Here is a 14271-nt window from a genome sequence, read left to right on the forward strand (position 1 = left end):
AACTGCTTCAGTTGCAGATTCAATTGAAAATTTGAGTATATTGTATACAGGGTGGGCCATTTATATGGATACACCGTAATAAAATGGGAATGGTTGGTGATATTAAAGTCCTGTTTGTGGCACATTAGTATATGTGATCGTGGCTCAAGAGTTGGGTGCTCGTCTTGTAATCGGAAGGTTGCCGGTTCGAGCCCCGGCTCGGACAGTCTCGGTCGTTGTGTCCTTGGGCAAGACACCTACCCCCTACTGGTGTTGGCCAGAGGGGCCGATGGCGCAATATGGCAGCCTCGCCTCTGTCAGTCTGCCTCAGGGCAGCTGTGGCTACAACTGTAGCTTGCCTCCACCAGTGTATGAATGTGAGAGTGAATGAATAGTGTAAAGTGCTTTGAACGCTATAGAAATGCAATCCATTATTATATGTGACGGGGGAAACTCCTCAAGATGGGTGGTGACCATGGTGGCCATTTAGAAGTCGGCCATCTTGGAAACAACTTTTGTTTTTTCAATAGGAATAGGGCCATGTGACACATCAAACTTATTGGTAATGTCACAAGAAAAACAATGGTGTGCTTGGTTTCAACGTAACTTTATTCTTTCATGAGTTATTTACAAGTTTCTGACCACTTATAAAATGTGTTCAATGTGCTGCCCATTGTGTTGGATTGTCAATGCAATCCTCTTCTCCCACTCTTCACACACTGATAGCAACACCGCAGGAGAAATGCCAGCACAGGCATCCAGTATCTGTAGTTTCAGGTGCTGCACATCTCGTATCTTCACACCATAGACAATTGCCTTCAGGTGACCCCAAAGATAAAAGTCTAAGGGGGTCAGATCGGGAGACCTTGGGGGCCATTCAACTGGCCCACGACGACCAATCCACTTTCCAGGAAACTGTTCATCTAGGAATGCTCGGACCTGGCACCCATAATGTGGTGGTGCACCATCTTGCTGGAAAAACTCAGGGAACGTGCCAGCTTCAGTGCATAAAGAGGGAAACACATCATCATGTAGCAATTTCAAATATCCAGTGGCCTTGAGGTTTCCATTGATGAAGAATGGACCCACTATCGTTGTACCCCATATACCACACCAAACCATCACTTTTGTTGTTCCAACAGTCTTGGAGGGATCCATCCAATGTGGGTTAGTGTCAGACCAATAGCGGTGGTTTTGTTTGTTAACTTCACCATTCACATAAAAGTTTGCCTCATCACTGAACAAAATCTTCTGCGTGAACTGAGGGTCCTGTTCCAATTTTTGTTTTGCCCATTCTGCAAATTCTGTGCGCTGATCTGGGTCATCCTCGTTGAGATGCTGCAGTAGCTGGAGTTTGTAAGGGTGCCATTTGTGAGTAGCTAATATCTGCCGAAGGGATGTTCGACTAATGCCACTCTCCAGTGACATGAGGCGAGTGCTACGCTGTGGGCTCTTGCTGAATGAAGCTAGGACAGCCACTGATGTTTCTTCATTAGTGACAGTTTTCTTGCATCCACATTTTGGCAAATCCAACACTGAACCAGTTTCACGAAACTTAGCAAGCAGTTTGCTAACTATAGCATGGGAGATGGGTGGTCTTCTAAATGGCCACCATGGTCACCACCCATCTTGAGGGTTTTGCCCCCTCACATATACTAATGTGCCACAAACAGGACTTTAATATCGCCAACTATTCCCATTTTATTATGGTGTATCCATATAAATGGCCCACCCTGTATATATATATATATATATATATATATATATATATATATATATATATATATATATATATATATATATATATATATACACTCAGCACCTATTCTCCCCTACCCTCTATTACACTTACAGTTATAGGTAACTTTAACTGTAAATAACTTTGATTATAGTATAAATTAAAATCAGATGAGTCGTATCAGTATTTCCAGATTTTGACAAGAAACTATACAATAATTTTAACACAACATACTGTAGAACTGAAAATGTAACTTATCTTGAACCAAGGTTTAGGTCATTCATATTTGGTAGACCTGCCAAATTTTGGTGGAGATCAGGACAATTTCTGGAAAGTAAAATCTTTAGAGTTTTTTAATTTTTACTTAAATTATCACTTTCAATCCAAATTCTGTTCAAGCCTATCTGGTATGGCCTCTGTTAATCAGAGGATCATGTTACCTTTGTGCGAGGGGTTCTAGTGTTAACAAGCACTTAAACACTTATACCTAACAAAGTAGCTGATGAGTGGATTTTTGATGGTATGTAATAACTATGGTCATCGATGTTTTCAGTTTTGTAGTCTAACAAATCAGTATTTGTTAGACTACAAAGCAGATGCTAACTCCTTACAGTTAGCATCTGCTTTGGCAAGGCCTGCAGTGCTGGCTGATGACTGCAGGTCCAACTAATTTTGTAGAAGGAACAAGTAAAATTAACATTTTTGCTGTCGTTGGACCTATGAAGAAAATTGTCATTTAAGGTCACTTAACACTGAACACTGCGCCACTGCGACATCCAGCATTCGTTCTCTTTAACAACAAGACTTTTTATCCAGGCTATCTGCTAGATTTAACCCAGATTACTGCTTAACATCAAGTCTAAAAAACCTCTATTACCTTTTTTTTTCGTTCAGAAAATGGAAGACGAAATTGTTGCCGTTGTCATAGATAATGGGTCCGGTATGTGCAAAGTTGGCTTTGCAGGAAATAATGCTCCACATGCTGTGTTCCCCTCCATTGCTGGACGCCCCAGACATCAGGTATTCCATTACATATTCCTCAAGAGTACTTTATAAACCTCAAATACCCTGTAAATTTTGTAACAATTGTTTTTTTCTTTGTTGCCCAGGGTGTAATGATTGGTATGAGCCACAAAGACAGCTTTGTGGGTGACGAGGCACAGAACAAAAGAAGAATCCTGACTCTCAAGTACCCCATTGAGCACGGTATTGTTACCAACTGGGATGACATGGAGATGTTCTGGCATCACATGTTTTACAATGAGCTGAGAGTTTCCCCTGAGGACCACCCAGTCCTCCTCACAGAGGCCCCCCTGAACCCCAAGATAAACAGGGAAAGGATGGCACAGGTAATGAGGGCTGACACCAGTTTCCTCCTACTCCTTCAACCTACCTTAAACTTTTTTTTTTTTTTTTGCCTTTGCAGATGCTTTGGGTTTCTATCTTTGCACTGTGATGCATCAGAAATGATGAGCTGCAGCATGGGCGCTGCTGTTTATAAATTAGACTCATCAGACTTAAGCTGAAGTAGAAAACAAATGTTGAACTACACTGGTGTCTGCGTGAAGTAACTGTTAATAGCAGTGCAAATTACTGCACTCAGACTTATACAGTCAGTATAGCAAAAGAGTCATTTTATTACAGTATTCATGCTGTTGTTTCTGTATGACTAAACACATATGGTACATTTCATCTCAGACCACATTTTCTATTCAACCATCTCCTATGATGAATTTTATGATTTTAGATTTTATGGTTCAAAAATTAGATTTATTTATATGATTGTTGTGAAAATTTATCTTCATATATCAACTACTTTTCAAGTTGCACTACCCGTCAAAAGAACGCGCCAATTTTTCCAGTTTTTTATTGAAAATTATGTAGTTTAATGTCTCATTGCACTCTGAAATGACAGCTACAAATAAGCAATTGCAGTTAAAAAATAAATCACGGAATCAATATATAGACCAAAATGTATTCTTAACTTTTGACTTATCAAAGTAGCCACCTTTAGCAGATATAGCAGCTGAACATGTGGCATTCTTTCGAAACAGAAATCAAATAATGTTCAGAAAGTTCTTCCCATATCTTTTGCAAAAGTACCGATAAATGTGTGGCACTTGTAGGTGGCTTTGCTTTCACTCTTCGGTCCAGTTTATCTCAAACCAGCTCAAGAGGGTTTAAGTCTGGAGACTGTGCTGGAGACCATGTTTTCAAGCTCAGCATCTTGTTCTTTTTTCCTGAGGGAGTTCTGGCATAGCTTGGACTTAAGCTTACTGTAGCTTACTTATGCTTACTGTAGGATGAACCCATGACCAACTAGGTGCATAGCAGAAGGTATTGCATAGTGCTACAGAATGCTGTGGTAGTCATTTTGGTTAGGATGCCTCTTAGTCTATACAAGTCATCGACCCGAAATATAAGAAAAAAAAAAAAAAAAAAAAAAAAAAAAAAAAAATATATATATATATATATATATATATATATATATATATATATATATATATATATATATATATATATATATATATATATATATATATATATACAGTGGGGCAAAAAAGTATTTAGTCAGCCACCAATTGTGCAAGTTCCCCCACTTAAAATGATGACAGAGGTCAGTAATTTGCACCAGAGGTACACTTCAACTGTGAGAGACAGAATGTGAAAAAAAAAATCCATGAATCCACATGGTAGGATTTGTAAAGAATTTATTCGTAAATCAGGGTGGAAAATAAGTATTTGGTCAATAACAAAAATACAACTCAATACTTTGTAACATAACCTTTGTTGGCAATAACAGAGGTCAAACGTTTACTATAGGTCTTTACCAGGTTTGCACACACAGTAGCTGGTATTTTGGCCCATTCCTCCATGCAGATCTTCTCGAGAGCAGTGATGTTTTGGGGCTGTCGCCGAGCAACACGGACTTTCAACTCCCACCACAGATTTTCTATGGGGTTGAGGTCTGGAGACTGGCTAGGCCACTCCAGGACTTTCAAATGCTTCTTACGGAGCCACTCCTTTGTTGCCCGGGCGGTGTGTTTTGGATCATTGTCATGTTGAAAGACCCAGCCTCGTTTCATCTTCAAAGTTCTCACTGATGGAAGGAGGTTTTGGCTCAAACTCTCACGATACATGGCCCCATTCATTCTGTCCTTAACACGGATCAGTCGTCCTGTCCCCTTGGCAGAAAAACAGCCCCATAGCATGATGTTTCCACCCCCATGCTTCACAGTAGGTATGGTGTTCTTGGGATGCAACTCAGTATTCTTCTTCCTCCAAACACCACGAGTTGAGTTTATACCAAAAAGTTCTACTTTGGTTTCATCTGACCACATGACATTCTCCCAATCCTCTGCTGTATCATCCATGTGCTCTCTGGCAAACTTCAGACGGGCCTGGACATGCACTGGCTTCAGCAGCGGAACACGTCTGGCACTGCGGGATTTGATTCCCTGCCGTTGTAGTGTGTTACTGATGGTGACCTTTGTTACTTTGGTCCCAGCTCTCTGCAGGTCATTCACCAGGTCCCCCCGTGTGGTTCTGGGATCTTTGCTCACCGTTCTCATGATCATTTTGACCCCACGGGATGAGATCTTGCGTGGAGCCCCAGATCGAGGGAGATTATCAGTGGTCTTGTATGTCTTCCATTTTCTGATGATTGCTCCCACAGTGGATTTTTTCACACCAAGCTGCTTGCCTATTGTAGATTCACTCTTCCCAGTCTGGTGCAGGTCTACAATACTTTTCCTGGTGTCCTTCGAAAGCTCTTTGGTCTTGGCCATGGCGGAGTTTGGAGTCTGACTGTTTGAGGCTATGGACAGGTGTCTTTTATACAGATGATGAGTTCAAACAGGTGCCATTCATACAGGTAACGAGTGGGGGACAGAAAAGCTTCTTCCAGAAGACGTTACAGGTCTGTGAGAGCCAGAGATTTTCCTTGTTTGAGGTGACCAAATACTTATTTTCCACCCTAATTTACGAATAAATTCTTTACAAATCCTACCATGTGAATTCATGGATTTTTTTTTCACATTCTGTCTCTCACAGTTGAAGTGTACCTCTGGTCCAAATTACTGACCTCTGTCATCATTTTAAGTGGGGGAACTTCCATAATCGGTGGCTGACTAAATACTTTTTTGCCCCACTGTGTGTGTGTATATATATATATATATATATAACTAAACACCCAGCACGCCCCTGCGGGCGGTTTATCCTTCAAGCTCGGGTCCTCTACCAGAGGCCTGGGAGCTTGAGGGTCCTGCGCAGTATCTTAGCTGTTCCCAGGACTGCGCTCTTCTGGACAGAGATCTCCGATGTTGTTCCCGGGATCTGCTGGAGCCACTCGCCTAGCTTGGGAGTCACCGCACCTAGTGCTCCGATTACCACGGGGACCACCGTTACCTTCACCCTCCACATCCTCTCGAGCTCTTCTCTGAGCCCTTGGTATTTCTCCAGCTTCTCGTGTTCCTTCTTCCTGATATTGCTGTCATTCGGAACCGCTACATCGATCACTACGGCCGTCTTCTTCTGTTTGTCTACCACCACTATGTCCGGTTGGTTAGCCACCACCATTTTGTCCGTCTGTATCTGGAAGTCCCACAGGATCTTAGCTCGGTCATTCTCCACCACCCTTGGGGGCATCTCCCATTTTGACCTCGGGACTTCTAGGTTATACTCGGCACAGATGTTCCTGTACACTATGCCGGCCACTTGGTTATGGCGTTCCATGTATGCCTTGCCTGCTAGCATCTTGCACCCTGCTGTTATGTGCTGGATTGTCTCTGGGGCATCTTTACACAGCCTGCACCTGGGGTCTTGCCTGGTGTGATAGACCCCAGCCTCTATGGATCTTGTACTCAGAGCTTGTTCTTGTGCTGCCATGATTAGTGCCTCTGTGCTGTCTTTCAGTCCAGCTTTGTCCAGCCACTGGTAGGATTTCTGGATATCAGCCACCTCCTCTATCTGCCGGTGGTACATACCGTGCAGGGGCCTGTCCTTCCATGATGGTTCCTCGTCTCCCTCCTCTTTCTTGGGTTTCTGCTGCCTGAGGTATTCACTGAGCACTCGGTCAGTTGGGGCCATCTTCCCAATGTATTCTTGGATGTTCGTTGTCTCATCCTGGACTGTGGTGCTGACACTCACCAGTCCCCGGCCCCCTTCCTTCCGCTTAGCGTACAGCCTCAGGGTGCTGGACTTGGGGTGAAACCCTCCATGCATGGTCAGGAGCTTTCTTGTCTTTATGTCAGTGGCTTCTATCTCCTCCTTTGGCCAGCCTATTATCCCAGCAGGGTACCTGATCACGGGCAGGGCGTATGTGTTGATGGCCCGGATCTTGTTCTTACCATTCAGCTGACTCCTCAGGACTTGCCTGACCCTCTGCAGGTACTTGGTGGTTGCAGCCTTTCTAGCGGCCTCTTCATGGTTCCCATTTGCCTGCGGGATCCCCAGGTACTTGTAACTGTCCTCTATGTCTGCAATGTTGCCTTCTGGTAGTTCAATCCCCTCAGTTCTGACTACCTTCCCTCTCTTTGTTACCATCCGACTACACTTCTCCAGTCCGAACGACATTCCAATGTCATTGCTGTATAGCCTGGTAGTGTGGATCAGTGAATCGATGTCTCGTTCACTCTTGGCATACAGCTTGATGTCATCCATGTACAGGAGGTGGCTGACAACTGCTCCGTTCCGTAGTCGGTATCCGTAGCCAGTCTTGTTAATGATCTCACTGAGGGGGTTCAGGCCTATGCAGAACAGCAGTGGGGACAGAGCATCTCCTTGGTAGATCCCGCACTTGATGGTAACTTGTGCTATGGGCTTGGAGTTGGCCTCTAGTGTTGTACGCCACATCCCCATTGAGTTCCTGATGAAGGCTCTTAGGGTCCCATTGATCTTGTACAATTCTAGGCATTCCAGTATCCAGCTGTGGGGCATTGAGTCATAGGCCTTCTTGTAATCAATCCAGGCAGTGCACAGGTTGGTCAGTCTGGTCTTGCAGTCTCGGCTGATTGTTCTGTCTACCAGTAGCTGGTGTTTTGCACCTCTGGTATTCTTGCCAATTCCTTTCTGTGTCCCGCTCATGTATTGACCCATGTGCCTGTTCATCTTAGCCGATATGATGCCTGACAGGAGCTTCCATGTAGTACTGAGGCAGGTTATTGGTCGGTAGTTGGAGGGGACCGGTCCCTTCTTGGGGTCCTTGGGGATCAGGACCGTCCGGCCTTCAGTTAGCCATTCCGGGTGTCTCTCGTTAACTAGCAGCTGGTTCATTTGTGCTGCCAGACGCTCGTGGAGTGCAGTCAGCTTCTTCAGCCAGTAGGCGTGAACCATGTCGGGCCCTGGTGCTGTCCAACTCTTCATACTGGAGACCCTTTCTTGGATATCTGCCACTGTGATGGTTACTGGACCCTGTTCAGGGAGGTCGCTGTGGTCTGCCCTCAGATCCACTAGCCACTGAGCATTGCCGTTATGGGTTGCATCCTTCTCCCATATGCTCTTCCAGTATTGCTCCGTCTCCAGCCTTGGTGGTGCTGTTCTCTTATTGTTCCCTTGCCACTGAGAGTACACCTTTGCTGGTTCTGTGGAGAACAGCTGGTTTATTCTCCTGCCTTCTATCTCTCTGGTGTACCTCCTCAAGCGGCTGGCCAAGGCTGTGAGTCTTTGCTTGGCAGTTTCCAAGGCCTCAGGTATGGACAGCTTGCTGTATTTCTTAGGCACCTTATTTGTCGCACCTTTCTGCAACTCCGTTAGTTGGCTAACCTCCCTCCGTGCTACTTTGATCTTGCCCTCTAGCCTCCTTCTCCATGGAGGGTACTGCCCCTTGTGGCTGTTCAACTTGTAGCCAAGCATCTCACTGATCACTGCTGCCGTATTGTAGATCAGCTTGTTAGTGTCGGTAATCGTGGTTGTAGGTATTGCCCGTAGTGCTGCATTAACATCATCTAGCAGACCTTCTGAGGGTACTTCACGTAATCTTGGTAACCGGCTACGGGGGATCCAGGTTTCAAGCTTGGCCATGATCCTATTTTTCAGGTCAGTTCCTCTCGCACTCAACGATCCTTCTCCTATCGCACTTGGGGCTATGTACCCAATCTCGGGTGGGGGTGATGATATCTCCCCCCTGACCTGGCGTCCTGACTCCTCCTTGCCGTAGCATTTGTGTTGTACCTCGTCAATCTCTAGCTGTGAGAGCAGTCCCTTCTTTCGAATGTTGGAACACTGAGCTACTAGTTGTTTCGCCGTCATTGTGGATGTTGGGTATCGAAGAATCCATAGGTCCCTCATCCTATTCATGTAGCCCCTTCCGCCGGGGTTACTTGCGTAGTAGCATTCCAACAACGCCCTGTTTTCGTCCCTTGCCCACCGATGCCTTCTTGTTCCAGTAGCCCACTTTTCGTCAGGGTGCCCTGGTTCCTCAACACCTGACGCGGACCTTGTTGATCCGGGCGACGTCCGAGCCGGCATGCCTTCATATTTATCTGTCTCGCTCATGTCTGCGGTAGGCTTGCTTAGCATAGGGGGTCTAGCCTTAGGACCCTTACTGGATACAGACGCCCCAGGCAGGAATCGAACTTGCGATCCTCTGTTCCAAAGGCGTGTAGTTTAACCACTACGCTATCCAGCGTATATATATATATATATATATATATATATCCATATATATCCAGATACAGACGGACAAAATGGTGGCTGGTTGGTGGTGGCTAACCAACCGGACATAGTGGTGGTAGACAAACAGAAGAAGACGGCCGTAGTGATCGATGTAGCGGTTCCGAATGACAGCAATATCAGGAAGAAGGAACACGAGAAGCTGGAGAAATACCAAGGACGCCAGGTCAGGGGGCGATATCATCACCCCCACCCGAGATTGGGTACATAGCCCCAAGTGCGATAGGAGAAGGATCGTTGAGTGCGAGAGGAAAAATAGGAAAAAATAGGATCATGGCCAAGCTTGAAACCTGGATCCCCCGTAGCCGGTTACCAAGATTACGTGAAGTACCCTCAGAAGGTCTGCTAGATGATGTTAATGCAGCACTACGGGCAATACCTACAACCACGATTACCGACACTAACAAGCTGATCTACAATACGGCAACAGTGATCAGTGAGATGCTTGGCTACAAGTTGAACAGCGACAAGGGGCAGTAGCCAACAAGGGGAGGTTAGCCAACTAACGGAGTTGCAGAAAGGTGCAACAAATTAGGTGCCTAAGAAATACAGCAAGCTGTCCATACCTGAGGCCTTGGAAACTGCCAAGCAAAGACTCACAACCTTGGCCAGCCGCCTGAGGAGGTACACCAGAGAGATAGAAGGCAGGAGAATAAACCAGCTGTTCTCCACAGAACCAGCAAAGGTGTACTCTCAGTGGCAAGGGAACAATAAGAGAACAGCACCACCAAGGCTGGAGACGGAGCAATACTGGAAGAGCATATGGGAGAAGGATGCAACCCATAACGGCAATGCTCAGTGGCTAGAGGATCTGAGGGCTGACCACAGCGACCTCCCTGAACAGGGTCCAGTAACCATCACAGTAGCAGATATCCAAGAAAGGGTCTCCAGTATGAAGAGTTGGACAGCACCAGGGCCCGACATGGTTCACGCCTACTGGCTGAAGAAGCTGACTGCACTCCACGAGCGTCTGGCAGCACAAATGAACCAGCTGCTAGTTAACGAGAGACACCCGGAATGGCTAACCGAAGGCCGGACGGTCCTGATCCCCAAGGACCCCAAGAAGGGACCGGTCCCCTCCAACTACCGACCAATAACCTGCCTCAGTACTACATGGAAGCTCCTGTCAGGCATCATATCGGCTAAGATGAACAGGCACATGGGTCAATACATGAGCGGGACACAGAAAGGAATTGGCAAGAATACCAGAGGCGCAAAACACCAGCTACTGGTAGACAGAACAATCAGCCGAGACTGCAAGACCAGACTGACCAACCTGTGCACTGCCTGGATTGATTACAAGAAGGCCTATGACTCAATGCCCCACAGCTGGATACTGGAATGCCTAGAATTGTACAAGATCAATGGGACCCTAAGAGCCTTCATCAGGAACTCAATGGGGATGTGGCGTACAACACTAGAGGCCAACTCCAAGCCCATAGCACAAGTCACCATCAAGTGCGGGATCTACCAAGGAGATGCTCTGTCCCCACTGCTGTTCTGCATAGGCCTGAACCCCCTCAGTGAGATCATTAACAAGACTGGCTACGGATACCGACTACGGAACGGAGCAGTTGTCAGCCACCTCCTGTACATGGATGACATCAAGCTGTATGCCAAGAGTGAACGAGACATCGATTCACTGATCCACACTACCAGGCTATACAGCAATGACATTGGAATGTCGTTCGGACTGGAGAAGTGTAGTCGGATGGTAACAAAAAGAGGGAAGGTAGTCAGAACTGAGGGGATTGAACTACCAGAAGGCAACATTGCAGACATAGAGGACAGTTACAAGTACCTGGGGATCCCGCAGGCGAATGGGAACCATGAAGAGGCCGCTAGAAAAGCTGCAACCACCAAGTACCTGCAGAGGGTCAGGCAAGTCCTGAGGAGTCAGCTGAATGGTAAGAACAAGATCCGGGCCATCAACACGTACGCCCTGCCCGTGATCAGGTACCCTGCTGGGGTAATAGGCTGGCCAAAGGAGGAGATAGAAGCCACTGACATAAAGACAAGAAAGCTCCTTACCATGCATGGAGGGTTTCACCCCAAATCCAGCACCCTGAGGCTGTACGCTAAGCGGAAAGAAGGGGGCCGGGGACTGGTGAGTGTCAGCACCACAGTCCAGGATGAGACAAGGAACATCCAAGAATACATTGGGAAGATGGCCCCAACTGACCGAGTGCTCAGTGAATACCTCAGGCAGCAGAAACCCAAGAAAGAGGAGGGAGACGAGGAACCATCATGGAAGGACAGGCCCCTGCACGGTATGTACCACCGGCAGATAGAGGAGGTGGCTGATATCCAGAAATCCTACCAGTGGCTGGACAAAGCTGGACTGAAAGACAGCACAGAGGCACTAATCATGGCAGCACAAGAACAAGCTCTGAGCACAAGATCCATAGAGGCTGGGGTCTATCACACCAGGCAAGACCCCAGGTGCAGGCTGTGTAAAGATGCCCCAGAGACAATCCAGCACATAACAGCAGGGTGCAAGATGCTAGCAGGCAAGGCATACATGGAACGCCATAACCATGTGGCCGGCATAGTGTACAGGAACATCTGTGCCGAGTATAACCTGGAAGTCCCGAGGTCAAAATGGGAGATGCCCCCAAGGGTGGTGGAGAATGACCGAGCTAAGATCCTGTGGGACTTCCAGATACAGACGGACAAAATAGTGGTGGCTAACCAACCGGACATAGTGGTGGTAGACAAACAGAAGAAGACGGCCGTAGTGATCGATGTAGCGGTTCCGAATGACAGCAATATCAGGAAGAAGGAACACGAGAAGCTGGAGAAATACCAAGGGCTCAGAGAAGAGCTCGAGAGGATGTGGAGGGTGAAGGTAACGGTGGTCCCCGTGGTAATCGGAGCACTAGGTGCGGTGACTCCCAAGCTAGGCGAGTGGCTCCAGCAGATCCCGGGAACAACATCGGAGATCTCTGTCCAGAAGAGCGCAGTCCTGGGAACAGCTAAGATACTGCGCAGGACCCTCAAGCTCCCAGGCCTCTGGTAGAGGACCCGAGCTTGAAGGATAAACCGCCCGCAGGGGCGTGCTGGGTGTTTTTATATATATATATATATATATATATATATATATATATATATATATATATATATATATATATTAAACTTATTAGATATGTGAAGCTAAAATTTCAGAACAATTATTATGAATTATTATATGTTGCACACTTGGGTTAAAAGGAATTGAAACCAGTGTAGCTTCGTGAGTCCGCCTTTATCTTCTGTACATATATAGACATGGTTCATGGTTACACGTTTGCACATAGTCTCACACAGCTCTTGTTGGGCACACTGCATTATGGTGAGTGGCCTGGCATATTTACGCCTGCTAGAGGTGCTCATTTCAGGAGATACTGCCTCTTGTGGTGTAACGGAGGAATAACTACCCTTCCAGCACTATGTCTCATTAGAGACTGGGGCACACATTATTTTACAACAAATAAAGAAAATAACATATTTGAACAATCGGAACATTTTAACCAAACATTGTAAATAAAAGATTTTGGGGAAGGGGGGTCTTTTTTTTGTCAGTAATGCCTTTCTTACCCTTACATATAAACGTTAACATTTTCCACCATACAATATATGCAAATTGGAGATAGTTGAGGACAATAATTGTTTGGTTGGAGACAGAATGACCAATATGAGTTTATTTCAGAGTACTTTGGCTTTTAGTTTCACTGATCATCTCTTTTCTCCTGCTCTCCTGCAGGCCATGTTTGAGACCTTCAACACTCCTGCCATGTATGTGGCCATCCAGGCAGTGCTGTCCCTGTATGCCTCTGGTCGTACCACTGGTATTGTCATGGACTCCGGTGACGGTGTCTCCCACACTGTGCCCATCTATGAAGGCTACGCTCTGCCCCATGCCATCCTCAGATTGGACCTGGCTGGCAGGGACCTCACAGACTACCTTGGTAAAATCCTCACTGAGAGGGGCCACAACTTTACCACCACAGGTGAGCACATGGACACAGTCAAGAGAAGATGTGTAAAACTAGGAAAAAATTTAAAACTCACAATAAAAAGTTGGGGGTTTTCTTGTCTCACAGCTGAGCGTGAGATTGTGCGTGACATTAAGGAGAATCTGTGCTATGTTGCCCTGGACTTTGAGAGAGAGATTGAAAGAGCTGCCTGCTCTTCATCATTGGATAAGAAGTATGAGCTGCCTGATGGACAGGTCATCACTATTGGGAATGAGAGGTTCCGTTGCCCAGAGGCTCTCTTCCAGCCCTCATTCCTTGGTAAGCAGCATCAGTTTTAAGACAGATTTCTGTGATTTGTAAAAAGTAGTCCTTAGCAAGGCTAACCTTAACCCCTAATTTTCCAACTCTCCACAGGTATGGAGTCTTGTGGTATCCATGAAACTACCTTTAACAGCATCATGAAGTGTGACGTTGACATCCGTAAGGACCTGTACGCCAACACTGTGCTGTCTGGAGGTACCACCATGTACCCTGGCATTGCTGACCGCATGCAGAAGGAGATCACTTCACTGGCACCCAAAAACCTAAAAATCAAGGTAAAGTTATTGCTTCTTATGTACTCTTTCATACTCACTCTTTTTTTAAAGGTCCTTCACTTTCACACGAACAAGGTATTTAACACTGTGCTGAATTTGTATGTCTGGCAGAATGTAAGTGCACTTCCTAAAAGTCTTCATTGCTGAACCCTCTTCATCTCTGCCCTTGCAGATTATTGCTCCCCCAGAGAGGAAGTACTCTGTATGGATTGGAGGCTCCATCCTGGCTTCTCTGTCCACCTTCCAGGACATGTGGATCAGCAAGCAGGAGTACGATGAGTCTGGCGCCAGCATCGTCCACAGAAAGTGCTTCTAGATAGACTGCCCTCAA

The 14271-nt window shown here is 46.2% G+C and overlaps 1 protein-coding gene across 1 annotated transcript; it reads left to right on the forward strand.

Annotated features, from left to right (window-relative positions):
- The first annotated feature begins 2614 nt into the window (after positions 1–2614).
- Positions 2615–14271, forward strand: LOC147327491 (actin, cytoplasmic 2-like). Its single transcript, XM_086295148.1, has 6 exons — positions 2615–2737; positions 2827–3066; positions 13131–13377; positions 13471–13662; positions 13759–13940; positions 14113–14271. Exons 1-6 carry the CDS (start codon positions 2615–2617, stop codon positions 14254–14256), a joined length of 1128 nt encoding a protein of 375 aa, XP_086151274.1. The 3' UTR covers positions 14257–14271.

This window comes from Aulonocara sp. 'chitande type north' Nkhata Bay, linkage group LG6 (genome assembly GCF_057382095.1).
Source record: "Aulonocara sp. 'chitande type north' Nkhata Bay isolate Kocher_YH1m ecotype deep benthic linkage group LG6, A_spYH_male_GT1.1, whole genome shotgun sequence".
Taxonomy (NCBI): Eukaryota; Metazoa; Chordata; class Actinopteri; order Cichliformes; family Cichlidae; genus Aulonocara; species Aulonocara sp. 'chitande type north' Nkhata Bay.

Coding starts and splice junctions, on each gene's coding strand:
- LOC147327491 (XM_086295148.1), top strand. CDS start 2,615: ATGGAAGACGAAATTGTTGCCGTTGTCATAGATAATGGGTCCGGTATG. Junction 3,067..13,130: donor ACAGGGAAAGGATGGCACAG/GTAATGAGGGCT, acceptor GCTCTCCTGCAG/GCCATGTTTGAGACCTTCAA. Junction 13,378..13,470: donor CCACAACTTTACCACCACAG/GTGAGCACATGG, acceptor CTTGTCTCACAG/CTGAGCGTGAGATTGTGCGT.